The sequence below is a fragment of the Furipterus horrens genome, unplaced genomic scaffold, assembly GCF_987537825.1.
Source record: "Furipterus horrens unplaced genomic scaffold, mFurHor1.1.pri manual_scaffold_6, whole genome shotgun sequence".
In the NCBI taxonomy this organism is placed as follows: Eukaryota; Metazoa; Chordata; class Mammalia; order Chiroptera; family Furipteridae; genus Furipterus; species Furipterus horrens.
The window spans coordinates 71,500,787-71,518,823 of record NW_028327176.1 but is presented as its reverse complement, the minus strand read 5'-3'; the positions used below and the strand labels follow the sequence as shown (position 1 = coordinate 71,518,823).

At 35.2% G+C, this 18,037-nt stretch overlaps 1 protein-coding gene across 1 annotated transcript in view; it reads right to left on the bottom strand.

Moving 5' to 3' along the window:
* The window catches only part of TSGA10 (testis specific 10), a 113,586-nt gene that overhangs the window by 84,209 nt on the left and 11,340 nt on the right, over positions 1 to 18,037 (bottom strand). The window contains exons 6-9 of the mRNA XM_090280340.1: positions 9,721 to 9,836; positions 7,264 to 7,418; positions 3,345 to 3,400; positions 2,098 to 2,266 (exon numbers count right to left, since the gene is read on the bottom strand). Of these exons, the coding sequence (XP_090136466.1) occupies positions 2,098 to 2,266; positions 3,345 to 3,400; positions 7,264 to 7,418; positions 9,721 to 9,836 (496 nt within the window). The remainder of the gene's footprint in view (positions 1 to 2,097; positions 2,267 to 3,344; positions 3,401 to 7,263; positions 7,419 to 9,720; positions 9,837 to 18,037) is intronic.

Sequence of the window (18,037 nt, the reverse complement as noted above, 5' to 3'; positions counted from 1 at the left end):
GTTCATGGTTTTGACCTTCTTTTTCTTAAATAAGTCCTTTTAACATTTCCTGTAATAATGGCTTGGTGATGATGAACTCCTTTAGCTTTACCTTGTCTGGGTAGCACTTTATTTGCCCTTGCATTCTAGATGATAGCTTTGCTGGATAGAGTAATGTGGGTTGTAGGTCCTTGCTTTTCATCACTTTGAATACTTCTTGCCAGTCCCTTCTTACCTGCAAAGTTTCTTCTGAGAAGTCACCTAAGACTCTTATGGGAACTCCTTTGTAGATAACTCTCTACTTTTGCTGCTTTTAATATTCTCTCTTTATCTTTCACATTTGGCATTTTAATTATGATGTGTCTTGGTGTGGTCCTCTTTGGGTCCAACTTGTTTGGGACTCTCTGTGCTTCTTGGACTTGTACGTCTCTTTCCTTTGCCAAATTAGGGAAGTTTCTTTTATTGTTTTTTCAAATAAGTTTCCAATTTCTTGCTCTTCCTCTTTTCCTTCTGGCATCTTTATGATTCGGATGTTGACACATTTGGAGATGTCCCAGAGGTCCCTAAGCCTACCCTCCTTTTTTTAAATTCTTATTTCTGCTTTTTGTTCTGGTTGAATGTTTATCTCTTCCTTATGTTCCAAATTGTTGGTTTGAATCCCAGCTTCCTTTCTTTCTCTGTTGGTTTCCTGTGGATTATTCTTTATTTCACTTAGTGTAAGCTTCATTTCTTTCTTTATTTTTCTGCCATACTCAAGGATTTCTCTGAGCATCCTTACCACCAGTGTTTTGAACTCTGCATACGATAGCTTGGCTATCTCCATTTTGTTTAGTTCTTTTCCTGGGGTTTTGTTATGCTCTTTCATTTGGGCCATATTTCTTTGTATCCTCGATTTAGCAGCCTCCCTGTGTTTTTGTGTATTAGGTAAAGCTGCTTTTACGCCTTGTCTTAGTATTGTGTCTATGTAAAAAAGGCACCTGTTAATTGTGTGGGGTGGAGCCTTAGGTAATTGCTAGAATGGGGCAAGCCACTTGACTGGTGAGGGCTTGGAGAGGGAACGATGATGCCACCTGGCTTCTGGTGGTTCACCCAGCCCTCCCATTTCATCACTTTACCACTTTCCAGCATGCATCTGGTGCCCTTCCAGTGGGTGCCCCAGTGTTGAATCCTGGAGTGGGTGGGTTTTTGTATGTTCTAAGACCATGCTCGTCCTTTAAGCAGTGAAAATATGGCAGTTTCTTCTGCCACCCCAACCCCCAGTAGTTTTTATAGCCAGAGGTAATGTGGGTCTATCTTCCCAATGCTGGAACCCTGGGCTGTGTGGTCTGCCCTGGGAGTGGGATCACTCCCTCCCAAGTTTTGCCTCTTGTTGATTCAGCTGCTGCTTCTGCTCCTGCTGCTGCTGCTGCTGCTGCTACTGCTTCCTTTCCATGCCACTCTGCCATGTCGCCCGTCTCCAAGAATCTGCCCCTTCTATCCATCTACATGAATGTGTCTTCTTTAAATCCTTGGTTGTTGGACTTCCATACAGCTCAATTTTCTTGCAGTTCTGGGTGTTATTAATATTGAGATCTGGTTGTAATTCTTTCTATGGTTGTTCAAGGAGGTGAAGCATGTCTACCGATGCCTCCATCTTGACCGGAAATCTTCCCAAATAGAATTTTTTTAATGGTCAAATTAATAATATGAAAAATGAGAACAGTGGGTAAAATGCATTAGCTTAGAGGGGAAGTAATTATAAAACAAATTTTCGTGAAAAAACTTACAATGCTGTCTAAAAATGTGGCATAGTTCATACACTCATAATTAAACAGAATAATAGTCCATCAAATAAATCTACCATTTTCTAAAAAGTTTTGGAAGGTTTTTATCTTCATTTGTTGAGCACTCCTAAGATCCAATACAAATCTGTTATATCCCCTGCTCCCTCTTTTCCTTAATATTTAACACTTTATGACTGAGATTTCACTTAGAAATTACATGGCATATTGCATAATAAAGGTAAGAAAAAAAATGGCTGGTTCGAAAGTCTGAGTTTTTCTACAAAATGAAAAGAGACCTGAGCCTCAGAAGAAATATACATTTTCTTGGACAAATAGATACTAAAAACAAATATACCTGGTTTTCTTGTTTAGCTTTAGAAAACTGTTCTTGGAGATTGTCATTCTCATGAGCCAAGATATCTCTTTCCCTGGCAACTTGAGCCAGTTCATCATTTGTTTCATCCAACTGCCGATGCATTCTGGAAATGTCTTGTTCACACATAATTAGTGCTTCAGTAGACTGTCTATTCCACAAATCAAACAGTATATAAGAAGAGACATTTTGTCAAAACAGAATAACAAATTCTCACAAGACAGAAGATGGACAGTTAGCATAAAAACATTTGAAGAAATTTTAAACACATTTAAATTTATAGGAATAAAGACTGCAAAGATGGTGCATTGGAGTTTCTCTGTTGCCAACATTTCCCTATGACAAAAAGGATACTAAATACATATAATAGTTAATGATTAAGTATTTCAAAACTTCTGACGTAAGAAAGCTTTCATCCTACCTCTAGCTGCCATGGCTGTCTTTTTTGCAGGTTACTCTTCCTCTGCCCTCTTAAACTTAATGGTTCTGAGAGCTTTACTTTTAGTCCCCTGATTCTTCTTACTTTATGCCTTTGCTCGACATATCCATGGCTCCCTACCCCATATAACCCTGAAATCATTGTATCTAGCCCCGGCCTCTTCCTTATACTCCAGACTCTTATATTTAACTGCTTACAAGATATATTTACAAGGTCTCAATGGCTCTTCCAAGTCAGAGGAGAATCACCTTTTTCCATACTCTCTACATGTCCAGTATTCAACCCCAGCCAAAAACTGGCATTTTCCTAGATCATCTTCCTAACAAGCACATTGCCCCGGTCCCCCGACTCCCTTACCCCATCCTATCATCATTCTTCAGCCTGGGAAGTCTTTCTAATGCAAAAATCTCCTCAAAATTATTCAATAATTTCTTATTTCCCAAGGGATAAAATCAAGACTCATTTAGACAAACACCAGCCTGTGTTTAGCCTTTCCTCCCTTCACATCTCCTCTCACACTTGAGGTCCCAGCACTCAACCTACTTGTCATTCCAGAAGCTCTTCAACATTATCTGTGATTCTTTGCTGTCCTTTCTACCTTGAATGCCCGTTCCTTTCCTTGGCAAACACCACACCCTCTTTTATTTCCCTACACAGACTTCGGCCTTCTTCCAATATTAGAAAGTTATAACCCTATATATACCAATAACTCCCTTGCTTCTTCCTTTATACCTAACATAGTACTTTGCCCCTAATAAATACTCAAATTCTTGTTGAACGAGTGATTTACCTTGATGCCTGTTCCATTTCCCGAACGACACTCTTCAAGCCTGAAATGGTCTTTTCCTTGAAAATTAATATGAGTATGAAATGAAAAAATTATCTTAAACTGTTATATCTGTTAAAACTGAATGAACAAAAAGAAACTTACCCCACCCCTTTTAATTTCCATTTGGGTTGAAATATTTATGTTCTATTCATCTTTCCTATACTTTAAAACTAAAACCTAATATATCAATGTGAATATTTATATATACTAGATAAAAATAGTAGATTATGCTCATTAAAGTAAAGGCTACACTTAGGTGTCTTCATATGAGGTCAATAAATCACATATTTTGTTAAAATTTAGTGAAGTCACCCAGCAACACAAGAACCTCATAAACACTCTGTATTTAGAGGCCAACCAATGTTTTTGCATTAGGGTGTTCTCTGTGAGGAATAGAATTGATTCACTTCCTCTCTTCACATTATAAAACCCATGAACATGAATTATGTAAAACTAAATTTAGTTCTTAAGAATAATAACTTTGATCAACTATATTATTGATATTCATCATCAACATCTTCAAATAGCTGCTAAAGTGAAGTTATTTATAAAAGTATATTATTGAGTTTAGGTGTGAGTTAATAAGAAGGTAAAAGTTAGGTCTAAAGCAAAAAATTAAATTAAATTAAAATAAAATAAACTATTGATATTATCTTTTTTCAAGAGTGTGGTGAGGGAGTAGACTAATGGAGTCAGTCAAGGCTGAAATGGGTGTGATTATTTTCATGCCGTCAATACCATTCCCACACCTCTTCCTTTGAAAATTCTTGTTGATGTGAACTACTTATAGATACTATTCACAGACACTTAAAAAAGTAGGAAAACTGTTCTTTCACTAAATAACTAGATTTCACTTTGCCTTTGAATTTTGAAATCATTGGCAACTAAGTAAACAAGATGAAAAACTAAATCTATATTTCTGAACCAGTTCTGTTCCTGTTCATTAGAAAGGCAGTTTAGTTGCGTGTGTGCGTGCACATGTGTAGGTATTATCTTCCTTTATTCATGTGGTCCTCTCCAGAGTAGTTTCAGCTCCAGTTTCCCGTTCTGCTTTCTGGTAGAATGAATGCAGCAGATTCCAACCTCGCAGTAATGGATACTGGGATATGGTTAACATATCCATTAGCAAAGCATGGCCAATGGAGCAAAAACTCAAAGAGAAAATACTGCTTAAAATGGAATATTAACACATGCTTTTGAAATATAATTTAAAACATTTCTAAATGAGTTCTGAAAAACTAACTGAACTTTCAGTGTTTCTGAAAGTCATTAATTGGTTAAGCTTAAATCTGGTTTATAAGTCTAAAAAGGACTTTCTCTTATCCATAGAAATTCATCTTAAAAGTAAGATTATCCAAGAACATTGTAAAGTATCAAGGGCAACAAGATGACTGGGTAGGATCCAATAATATATCTTATTTGCCCTATTTTTCTCTTAATATTGCCCTAATATCACCATTTCTCAAACTGTTGAACTCTATTCCATCATTATCAATTTAATATTTTTGTACAACCCAATATGTCCAACCAGACACACAGATTCAAGTTAATTGTTACATATTTATTCTGGACAAGATGGTCAAAAATTTACTTAAGAGAAAAGAAACACACTAAAATATTACACAAATAATTCTAGCTTTTATCCCTCAAAAATCTGTGAACTTGCTATTGAGTTTTCTCACTTTAACTGGTATGAAGTAGTAGGACATCTTTCTTAACTATGATTGCCAATAAGATATTTTTTAAAAACTTCACCTAATTTATTATAGTATAAACTTTTCCATAGAAATTATTTCTGTAATATCCAGATTAGGCTGTAAAAACTACTGCTTTTCACCATAGGGTATTTGTAAATTCAGCTCTGAAATATCATTGCAGAAAACATTTCTTCTTTTGAATGTTTAATCCTGATTTAAAACATCTTTTTCCCTTCAAAGGAGGAATGTGTTTATGTTTGTGATCTTATATAAAGTTCTTGATTTGAAATGAACTTGCAAGTCAATATTCCTTGTGAAGGAAAAGATAATGTTGGCACTATTAGCAGAATGGAAGAAATGTAAAATATATATATATATAGCAGAGGGAAGATATTCAGAAAGATATGAATAATTTGTTTCTAAGTTAGTTTTTTAAAGAAAATCATGTTTAACTATTGAAAAAGTGTTTTAAATATGAGAAACAAGACTCTACCCCTAAAACCCACAAAATTTTAAAAAGTATTAAGGTATAGCTTATAAAGTAACAAGTCAGCCTTTTAAACAAGTAAACCAAAATTTAGTATCTCATGTACTTTGATGGCTTCACTTAGGCTCATGATTCCAAATTTATTAACTCAAATTTTCTCCCCAAACCTAAAAATCTAAGAGCCTATGAATATTCCAGTTACATGTCCCAAAGGCATATCAATAGTCTTCCTCTCTGAGCCTGTTTCCCACTTCATGCACAGACACTGTTCACATGGTTCCTAAGTGAGAAAACATCTCTTATCAATCTTACTTAACAGATCTGTTTCTGTCTCAGGTACTGCCACTATCCTAACAGTTCTTATCATTTTACTCCTAACTAGTGTCCTTGTTACTATTCTCATTTCCCTATAATCCATCTTTTACATGGATTAGCAAATTCAAAAATATTTCTTTTTAAATGAAGATCTAATTGTCATTTTTTGTTTACATTATTTTATCTCATTCACTATATTGATGATAATCTAAACCCAACAGTAATTATATTTTAATAATTTGTTGCTTATCTATCCCATTTCACCCTTTGCTCCCTATCCGCACCCCATACTTACCTCTTTGCAATGTATTCTCCAGACATACTAAACTATCTAGAAATCCAATGAAATTCTCTTATGAAAGCCACTGGGCTTTCATTTAAGTTGCTCTGTTTGGATTCCCCTTTCTGTTAAAAGTATTCTGCCTGTCTGAATCACCACTTCTCTCACTGTATCCTTTCTCTAAATCTTTTCCTAATTCTTAGTCAATTTTCAGGGAAGTTCAGGCACCATCACCTCCTGGAAAGCTTTCTAGATTTCCCTCCTCACCTATTCCAACCCCCAGCTTAAATCAAGTGTGGTTCTGCCAAACTCCAACCACACATTGTGCATACATCATATGGCACTTAGCGCATTCTATCATAATAGCATCTTTATTTATCTCTCCCCCAATTATACTATAAGCTTAGGAAGGCATGCTCCCTCCTTCTCAGTTTCTAACATAATACCTGGTACATGTCAATAAGTGTTTGTTGAATGAATGGATGAATAAATGAATAAATTAGTTCTCTTAGAGAGAGGAAAGACCTTATTCCAAAGATGTTGCCTTTAAGATGTGTGGAAAACAGTGTTGGAATTGCCTTCAGAATCAGTTTATGAGCTAGAAAAGGGTATCAATATTTCCCTGCATTTTTTGGCAACACCTTTTATGTTGTTTGAACAAAAACTGAGGGCTGGAGATATCGTCCAGCTTTATTTACCAGCTCCGTATCACCTAGTCTCAATGACTAAGGATGACACAAAAATGTCCATCTAGCTCTGAATACAATCACAAAGACAATTTTAACAGAATAAACATATTGCCTCCCAATATGGCTACCTGAAAATATAAGTTCTGGTGTGCTTTCAAAAAGAAATGAGCCTCACTGCTATCTTATCATGCTTCATTTTTTCATGCTTCACATTTTGATATTTGAATTAGTTATTGTCAGTTTATGTTAATCATAAATTGATGAAAGAACACATATTTCTTAAGACTATCCTGAAATATTTCAAAATCATATTTTAAAGTTTCAGCTCTCTAGAATAAATTTGAAAGAATCCTATTATTTTATTCAATGCAAGTGCAAACATTTCTTTTAAACAACAGTTCTTAGAACATACTTTCATTGCCAAACTCTCTCCAAGGGATGCAATATTCTCAGATTTTTTATCCAAGCATGCTTGCAGGCATTCCTTTTCTTTAGCCATATCACTGAGGGTTGTACCAAGAATGCTGATTTCTTCTTGATGGGCAATACTTTGCCTTGTAAAATTATCTAAGTATGTAATCATAAAGGCATTTTAAATCAAGATAATATTTTTCCAGTTCAAGCAGATTGAAATACTTTTGAAACTAAGTTGTCCTATATTATATTCGATGACTAGAAGTGAGTACTGTATCCCAAATAAAAATATGGCTTTTGTTGTTAGTGATTGAAAATTAGGGTGAACCATGAAATTCTAAATAACTCATAAATGTAAAAGCATAATTAACACATTTGAATAAGAATAGGAAAGGAAAGCTCTATATTACAAGTTCTCGAAGTAGGTTTACATTTGCTGCGGGGAGGAGAATGTAGGCGGATGAACTTGGGGGGAATACTAAAACAACCATTCTCCCCCCTTATTTTCCCTTGCTCTTGACTGAAATTACTGTTATATATAAGTTGGTAACTAATAGATCTTAACAAAATATTCAATTAAGTCATCTTCAGAGTGAAATATCTCTTAATATTTGAAAATTGTTTTAAACTTTCTGAATTTTTTCTAAAAATTCCTAGAAAAAAATTATCCCAGGACATCTGATTTGATTTGTAAAAACACTGGCAAGCCAATGTCAATGCTAAAGGCCTAAATGATAGGTATACATATAATACTAGTTTTCAAAGTGTTATTTCTCAACCAGCACCATCAACATCATTTGGGAACCCCAGCCCTACTGAATTAGAAATTCTGAGTGGATAGAGCAATTACGTTTTAACAAGCACCCCTCCCACATGATTCTAATGCACAACAAAGCTTGACAACCTCTTCAGAAAACTGGTAAAGATACAAAAGCCTTGGCTGTATCCTACCCCAAGGAGCCTGGCTCCATGATGTTTATTAGCTCTCCAGGTGACTCTGACGCACCCTGAAGTTTGAGAACCACAGGTAGATCTCTAGGTAATCCCTGCCAACAGCCATCCAGTCCAGCACTAAGAGAAGCAATATCATATGCCAAGAGGATGATCACTATAGTACTTGAGAACACATCAATTCCCTTTTCTGGGAAGTACTAGCTTTGAGGCAAACCACATGTTTTGGGTGTTCTGATATCTGAGTTCATTCCCATTGGCATAAAATAAATAAATAAATGAAAGCTCTGAAACAGCTCCAATAGTTCTTAGATTTAAAAGAAAACCTGAACCTCAAGCGACCTACCATCCATTTTTCTGCTACTTTTAGTAGCCAAACTTCTTAAGAGATTTCTATTCTCTCCTATCTCTACTTCCTCACTTCCCAGTCATTCCTTAACTTATTCCATCTTCCACATTCAACACTCAATCCAAATTTTGTCAGTGTTAGCAAAATCTCCAATGTGCCAAATCCAATCAACATTTTTCCATCTATCTTATTTTTGCTTCTTGAATGTCTCTGACAATTGCTGCTACTCCCCTCCTTTTTAAAACATTTTGCTCCCTTGCCTCCCAAAATAACATTTATGGGTTTTCTTCCTATTTCTTCAGCTTCTTCTTACTCAGTCCTGGATCCTCTTCTCATTATTTATATTTTCTCTACATGACTTTATGGTTTTAAAATATCATTTATATGCTGTGTTCCAAATGTATATCTTTAGCTTAGGTTTCTCTTCAGAGATAAAAACTTATCTATTTAATGGTTTACTTTACATTTTTACTTAAGACTTAAAATATCTAAAAATGAGTTTTTCAATATTCCCCTTTTATATATATATATATTTTAATATTTTCTATCTCAATGAAAAGCATGTCTACCCACCTAATTATTTATGACGGTTTTGAACTACATAATAGTAAATGGTTAAAATATTTCTTCTGTTTTAAAACGGGCTCTTTTAGAGTCCTAACCAAAATTTTACTTTACAGTTATAAAAGATTAAATTATGGCCATATTTTCATCGAGGTCACTGATAAGAAATATAAATAGGAGACTTTGTAAAAATAATTTTCTCTATAAACCCAAGTAATCTCATAGATATAGTAAAATATATGTACACGTTCCACCAAAAGTAATATATGTGTACCGTTTCATTACAATAGCCATGAAAAAGCCACAATATCATACAAAAATTTGTAAATTTAAGTGATGATCATAAATTATAAAGTTTTGCTGCTTTGTTTAGATATATTTTCATTGAAAAATATGAAGCCATGTCTAAGTATTTATGGTCCTAAATCTAAGTTAAAAAGTTGAGTATCAATGAAAAACATATTTTTCCATGATTGACTCAAACTTTTAATTTAAGGGCCTACCTCCAAGTTATCTATATTATAATTGAAGAAAACAAAATATTTTTCAACCAGACTTTAAAAAAAGTAACATCAGTAAAAAATAACTCACCAATGTTTTCATCCAAGCATACAATTTTCTCTTGAGTAAGCTGTAGCTCATATTTTTTCTTAGCAAGGTGTCGCTGAGTATCAGAAAGATCTTTTTCTGTATTTTCATATAACACTCTGTAAACATTTTAATAATATAACTAATTCTAAAATTTTTATGTTTCATCAACCTTAGTGTATTCAAATCTAAAAACCTTTAAGAACACTAATAAACACTTTTTCTCTTTAGTATTTTCATAGAATCACATTATAGGAAGTTTAGAGAAGAAAGGGGAAAAAGGGATCCTCAATCCACTACTCCAACATAAGCTATTATTATTATTTTGGTGTTCACTATTGTTTTTTTGTATTTTTCATATTCAGTGTTATGCATATTTTAAAGTTACCGTACTATAAATTCAGAATTAAATCCTGATTTTTTTCACCTATCCGTAATCTTTAATAATTTTCAGTCTATAATACAGCCCTCGAAATCATCATTTTCTAACTGAAAAATATTATATGAGCAAGAGTTATTTACTTCATTAGTCACTTATTATTAGAAATTTAGGTTCATTTCAGTTTTTCACTACTATAATAATTCTGTAATAAATAGCATTTCATTCATTCTACATTTATTAAGTGTTCTGTATGTACCAGGTACCAGGTATTAAGGAACCTAAGTAGATGGCCCTGCCGTCATAGAGTTCACAGTCAATAAACAAGTAAACAGAATATAATTTCTGGCATTATGGAAACTAGATTATCTGGAAGTCCTCTAATATAAAGAAGAATCCTAAAATATAAAGAAGCATCCTTTTAAATGTATAACAAAACTTGTAATAATTTGTAAGGGATGTACCATGAACTGAGGTTATGTTAGATATGGCTGAAGTTTGCTTGTCTCAGTAGTCCAGGGTCCTGTGTCTTAACTCAGAAACAAAAGATGAGGCCATAGAGATGTCAGCAATGCAAGTATTAGAACTAAGAAACCTCACATAAAGCACTGAGGACTATAACATAAGTGAAAAGGTCAGACTAGACAAAATCAGTTTGTCTACTAACCATTGCTAGGCTCAGGGTAATAGTAACAACCAGAAGTCTTCCTTGGGAATTCTTAATCTGGAGATAAGAAATCAAAATAAAATCCCGTTCTAGAATGATCATATATCCTAGAACACTCGGCAGAAATAAACACAAAACTTTGCTGGAGGGACACACCCTCAACCCAGACAAAGAACTAAACCTCAGATAAAGGTGTGTTGAAAATCGCCTCATAATTCAAATTTTAAAAACACTAAGTAATAACCCAAACTTAGTGAGAGTCAAAAGACTCATTAAATTAGATGCCCCAAAACTTCAGATTGTAGTGTTTTCCAACAGAAACTTAAGAATAGTTGTGTTTACATACTGACATAAAATAAGCAATAACATTACATAATAAAAAGAAAAAAGAACCAGCAGATTTTTAAAAAGAACCAAAGAGAACTTCAAAAAATTAAACTAGTATAATTAAAATAATTTTTTAAAATCAATAGACAACTTTAAGAACACAACAGATATAGCAGGAGAGACAATTAGTAAGTTGGGGAAAAAAGATCAGAGAAATTCTCTATAATACAATGCAGGAAAAAAAAAAAAGAGAGGTTAAGAGACATAAAAAACAGAATGAAAAGTCCAATACTCACATAATCAAAATTCCACAATATTCAAAAATAATAATAACTAATATAATATATAAAATCTTAGACTAAGCAAACATCAGTGAAAAACCTGAGCACTAACATTAAGGGAACTTAAGTCCTGGGCAGAAAAAATAACAAATCTGTACCTATAATGACAATTATAAATGGGGAAGGGTAAAAAGATTTAAAGGAAGGCACTATTTCTATTTCTACACTTAAACTGATAAAATGTGATAACAATAGACTGTGAAGAGCTCTATATGTATAATATAATACCCAGAGAAACCACTGAAAACATCTATAGAAATACTCAAAATTACTACAGGTAAATTAAAATGGAATTCTAAAAGAAATGTTCAAGTAACCCCAGAAAGGCAAATATCAGAAAACAGAGATAGGAAAAAAGGGGGGGGGGAGAAAAAAAAAAACATACAACTCTACCATACCAATAATTACATTAAATGCATAAGGTACACCTTATTTGTAATAGCCAAAAACTAGAAACAATCAAGAGATACCTTTGTGTTCATGAAATAGTTCGTATCTTGAATGTAGCAGTGGTTATGTGAACCTGTACATGTGTTAAATAGCATAATACTATACATATAAGTTGTAACATTGTCATGACCATACCCCACGTGATCTAGGCTTTTTCTATGTTATGTTATAGAGGTTTTATTTTGTTATTTTTTAAATTTTCTTTCTTTTTTTTACTTTTAAAGATTTTATTTATTTTTAGAGCGAGGGAAAGGGAGGGAGAAAGAGAGGGAGAGAAGAACCAATGTGTGGTTGCCTCTCCCACGCCCTCAACTGGGGACCTGGCCTGCAACCCAGGCATGTGCCCTGAATTGAGAATCAAACCAGCGACTCTTTGGTTCGCAGGCTGGTGCTCAATCCACTGAGCCATAACAGCCAGGGTTATTTTGTTATTTTTATTTTTAATTACACTTTACTGATCATGTTGTTATAGTCATCCCTATTTTTCCCTCTTTGTTCCCCTCCACCCAGCAACCCCCTCTCCCTCAGGCAATCCCCACACTATTTTCATGTCCATGGGTCATGCATTAATTCTTTGGCTACTCCATTTCCTATACATACAGTACTTTACATCCCCATGACTATTCCGTAACTACCTATCTGTAGTTATTAATCCCCTCACTTCTTCACCCATTTCCCCCACACTCCCCTCCCATCTAGCAACCATCAAAATGTTCTCCATATCCATTATTACATCTCTGTTTTTCTTGTTTGCTTAGTTTGTTTTTTAGATTCAATTGTTGATAGATATGTATTTATTGCCATTTTATTTTTCATAGTTTTGATATTCGTTTTCAAATGTAAGTCCCTTTAACTTTTCATATAATAATGGTTTGGTGATGATAAGTTTCTTCAGTTTTTTTCTTGTCTTTAAAGATTTATCAGCCCTTTGAGTCTAAATAATATCTTTGCTAGGTAGAGCAATCTTAGCTATAGGTCTCTGTTTTTCATGACTTTGAATATTTCTTGCCAGTTCCTTCTAGCCTGCAAAGTATCTTTTGAGAAATCAGCTGACAGTCTTATAGGAACTTCCCTATACATAACTAACTGCTTTTCTCTTCCTGCTGTTAAGATTCACTCTTTAAATTTAAACTTTGGCATTTTAATTATGGAATGGGCTTTTTGCATCCATCTTGTTTGGGACTTACAGTGCTTCTTGGACTTGCATTTCTATTTCCTTCAACAAATAAGGGCATTTTCCTTTGTTTTTTCAAATAAGTTGTCAACTTCTTGCTCTTCCTCTTCTCCTTCTAGCAACACTATGATTAGAATGTTGGAATGCTTGAAGTTGTCCCAGAGGCTGCTTACACTACCATGGTTTTTTTGATTATTTTTTCTTCATGTTCTGATTGCTTGCTTTTTGCTTCCTTATGTTCCAGTAATTGATTTGATTCTCGGCTTCATGCAATCTACTGTTGTATCCCTGTAAATTGTTCTGTTTTCAATTAGTGAACCCTTTGTTTCTGACTGGATCTTTTTTATGTTGTTGAGGTCCTCAATAAGTTCACCGAGCATCCTTATAACTAATATTTTGAACTCTGCATCTGAAAGATGGCTTATCTCCAATTTTTTTTTTTTTTATATCTTTTACTGGAGTTTTGATCTGTTCTTTCATTGGGGCCACATTTCTTTGTCTCCTCATATCAGCAGCATCCCTGTGTTTGTTTCTCTGTATTAGATAGAGTTGCTATGACTCCCTGTCTTGGTAGCATGGCCAAATGTAGTAGGGATCCTGTAGGGCCCAGTGCCACAGCCTCCCCTATCACCCAAGCTGAGTACTCAAGGTGCGCCCTTTGTGTGGCTGAATATATCCACCTCTAACAATTGCACCTTGAGCTGTCTACAGGATGTGCAGATTCTGGGGTTTCCTGGGTGGTGCAGGCGAAGTTCAGCTCCCACTTGTGTTCTGCCCCATGCCACCATGCGTGAGCTATAAAACAATCTGAAGTGGCTACTACTTGTGCTGAGCTAGGAGATTGTCAGGCAACACCAAGCAGTAAATCTAGGCTGGCTGCTGCTAGTGGGGGACTAGGGACACTTAGCAAGAGGGATGGGGCTGAAGGCTCACTGAGGCCAACTGTTGCTTATTTGATTAGGATTTAGGAAGTTATGAAGCATGAACCAAGACCCGCCATTCATATGGAAAAGTAACAGTTAACAGTTTGGTGGGCCCATAAGTTGGGTGGATGGAGCCCCAGGGGATCTTAGGGAGGGGCAAACAGTGTTAGCCAGGTTGATGGGAGTCTCAGATATGGCCCCACCTGCTGGCTCTGTAGGGAAGGTCTCAGAAAAGGGACAACTGCCTATTTCTGGTCAAGATGGGGGCAGAGGTAGACACACTTCACCTCTTCATACAACCATGGAATGAATTACAACCAAATCCCCAAAACAAATAACTAGAACCAAAAGAAAATCAAGCCATATGGAAGTCCAACAATCAAGGATTTAAAGAAGCCACATTCATCCAGACAGGTAGGAAGGGTAGGGTCGTGGAGATGGGGCAGAGAGGTGGTGTGGCTCAGACAAGCAGCAGCAATGGCAGAATAGACCGTCGCACATTCACATGTGGTGGACAAAAATTAGGAGGAATACCCTGGGAGCGACCAATCCTAGACCAAGGCCAGACCACACAGCCCACAGTTCCAGCACCAGGAAGATAAACCCCCATTACCTTTGGCTGTAAAACCCAGTGGGTGTTGGGGCAGCAGAATAAACTGCTGGAATCTCACTGCTTAAAGGGCCCATATGGCCTGAGAATGTATGCAAACCCAGGACACCAACTGGAAGGGCCCCAATTTCATATGGGAAGTGGGTGAAGTGACTGGAAATGGGGCAAGTGCTGGGCAAATTGCCAGAAGACAGACAGCAACATTGTCCCCTCTCCAAGCCCCCCACCACAGAGCCACAAAGCAGTGAAGTGGGTGGCCCTGCCTTTCAATTACCTTAGGCTTCCCCTCCACAAACAATTTATAGGTGCTTTTTCTACATAGGCCACAATACTAAGACAGGGGATCAAAGCAGCTGTATCTAATACACAGAAACAAACATAAAGAGGTTGCCAAATTGAAGAGGCAAATAAACATGACCCAAATGAAAGAACAGAACAAAACCCAGAAAAAGAAATAAATGAAATGAAGACAGTGAACCTATCAGATGCAGAGTTCAAAACACGAGGGATAAGGATGTTCAGAGAACTCATAGAGCATGGCAAAAAATCAAGGAAGAAATGAAACTTTCACAAAGTGAAATAAAGAAAAATACACAGGAACCAACAGTAAAGGGAAGGAAGCCAGGATTCAAATCAAAGGAACAAAAGGAAGAAATAAACATTCAAGCAGAACACAAAAAAGAAACAAGAATGCAAAAAAAAAAAAAAAGAGAGAGAGAACCTTGGGGACAACTTTAAATGGACCAATATCCAAATCATAGGCATGCCACCAGGAGAAGAGGAAGAGCAAAAAATTAAAAACTTATATGAAAAAATAATGAAAGAAAACTTCCCTATGTGGTGAAGAAAATAGATATACAACTCTAGGAAGCACAGAGAGTCCCAGACAAGTTGGGATCACACCAAGACACATCATCATTAAAATGCCAAAGGTTCAAGAGGAAGAGATAATCTTAAAAGCAGCAAGAGAAAAGAAGAGAGTAACCTACAAAGGAGTGCCTAAAAGACTATCAGCTGATTTTTCAAAGGAAACTTTGCAGGCAAGAAGGGACTGGCAAGAAGTCTTCAAAGTGATGAAAAGCAAGGACCTACAATCAAGATTATTCTTTCCAGCAGAGCTATTATTTATATTGGAATGGCAGATGAAGTGCTTCCCAGACAAGATCAAGCTAAAGGAGTTCATTATCATCAAGCCATTATTGTATGAAATGTTAAAGGGACTTATTTAAGAAAAAGAAGATCAACACTATGAACATTAAAATGACAAAAACACAACTATCAACGACTGAATCTAAAAAAACAAAAAAAACAAACTAATAAGCAAATAACCAGAACAAGAACAGAATCACAGGTATGGAAATCATTTGGAGGGTTATCAGCAAAAGGGGAAAGGGGAAGAAAGGGGGAAATGGTGCAGTGATTAAGAAGCACAATTAAGTAGGTAAAAAATAGACAGGGGGATGTTAAGAATAATATAGGAAAGGGTGAAGCCAAAGAACTTACATGCATGACCCATGGACATAAACTAATTGGGGTGGGAAGGATTGCTAGAGGGAAGGGGGGTACCAGGTGGAGGGCAAAGGGGAAAAATTGGGACAACTGTAACAGCATAATCAGTAGAAATATACTTAAAGAAAAATAAGGAGTCTGAGATGGTCATAGCCAAGAGAAGACTAAGGAGACATGACAACTAAATGTAATATGGTGTCCTGGATGGGATTCTGGAGCAGAAAAAGTACATTAGGGAAAAACTAAGCAAATCTGAATGAAGTATAATAATAATCTATCAATATTCATTAATTGTAACAAATGTACCATACTAACATAAGATGTTTATAACAGAGGAAATAGGGTATGAGGAATGTAGGAACTCTGTACTATCTTCATAATTTGTTTCTGTAAATCTAAAAGTGTTCTAAAATACAAAATTTATTTAAAAAATTTTTATATACAAGCAATAAACAATCAGAAAGTGAAATTTTAAAATTCCATTTACAATAGCATTAAAAAACAGAAAATACGTAGGGATAAATCTGACAAAATAAGCATAACTTCTATATACTAAAAATTATAACTTATTATGTGGGAAATTAAGAACCTAAGGAGAGACATATTATGTTCATGAGTAGAAACACTTGATAGTCTTTAGATGTCATATTCCCCCAATTCCAACCAAATTCCCACACAAGCTTTTTTGTACACTTGTATGTGTAAAGCTAATTCTAAAATTGAAATGCAAAGGAACTAGAATAGCTAAAAGAGCTCTGAGGAAAACAAAGTTGGAGAAATAGCACTTCCTAATTTGAGACTTAAAAGAAAGGTTAGTGTTTCAACAAATGGTGCTGGAACAATTTGGAAATGCATATGCAAAAAAAGTAAACTTTGATCTGTATCTAGTACAATATACAAAAATTAAATGAAAATGGATCATAGATTTAAATGTAAGAACTAAAATTATAAAAACTGCTAGAAGAAACACATGAGAGAAAAATCTTAGTTACCTTAGGCTTGATGATTTCTTTAAAAGAACACAAAAAGCTGGATATAAAATTTTAAAAATTAATAAATTTCACTTAATCACAATCAAGAATATATGCTCTTTAAAAGACATTGTTAAGACCATATAAAGGGAAGTCACAAACTCGGAGAAAATATTTACAAAACACATACTTGACAAAAAACATCTAAAATACAAAAAAAATTTACAACTTCATAATAATACAAACAACTCAGTAAAAGTGTGCAAAAGATTTGAACAGACACTAAGGAAGATATATGTATGGCACATAAGCACATGAACAGATGCTTTAAATTATTACTCATTAGGAAGGCAAATTAAAACCATAATACATACCTATCAGAATAGCTAAAATTAAGGTATCACAGACCGTGTGTTGGTGAGGATATGGAACAACTGGAACATTCATACACTGGTAGTACAAATGTAAAATAAAATAATATAACCACTTTGGAAAATAGTTTAATGGTTTCTTCAGAAGTTAAATATACAAGGGGGACCCAAAAACTAGAATTAGCTTCTGGAGGGTGGGCCCCTTGTAGTATAGGCTTCCCCCACTAGATGGGTGTTCTAGGAACCCATCTGTATCAATGTACCAGCTGACATTGTTCTGAGAGGCTACTTTTGGCATCAGTGAATTTTTTTGATGACTAAGCACGTTTTCCCATTTCACAATGGGTGATTTACAGCATACCTGCCCAAAAGGCACTGAGTGTTCAGCAGTGTTTAACCCAAAACGGCATGATCCCCATGCCCCACCTTTCTATTCACTGGATCTTGCCCAGAGAGACTTTTTTTGTTTGTTTGTTTCCCCAATGAAAAAAAAGTCCTTAAAGAGAAACATTTTGCAGATGTGGAAGAGGTGAAACAAAGAAATGGCAGAAATAGTAAAAGGTGTCAAAATCAACAAGTTCAAAAACTATTCTGAGCA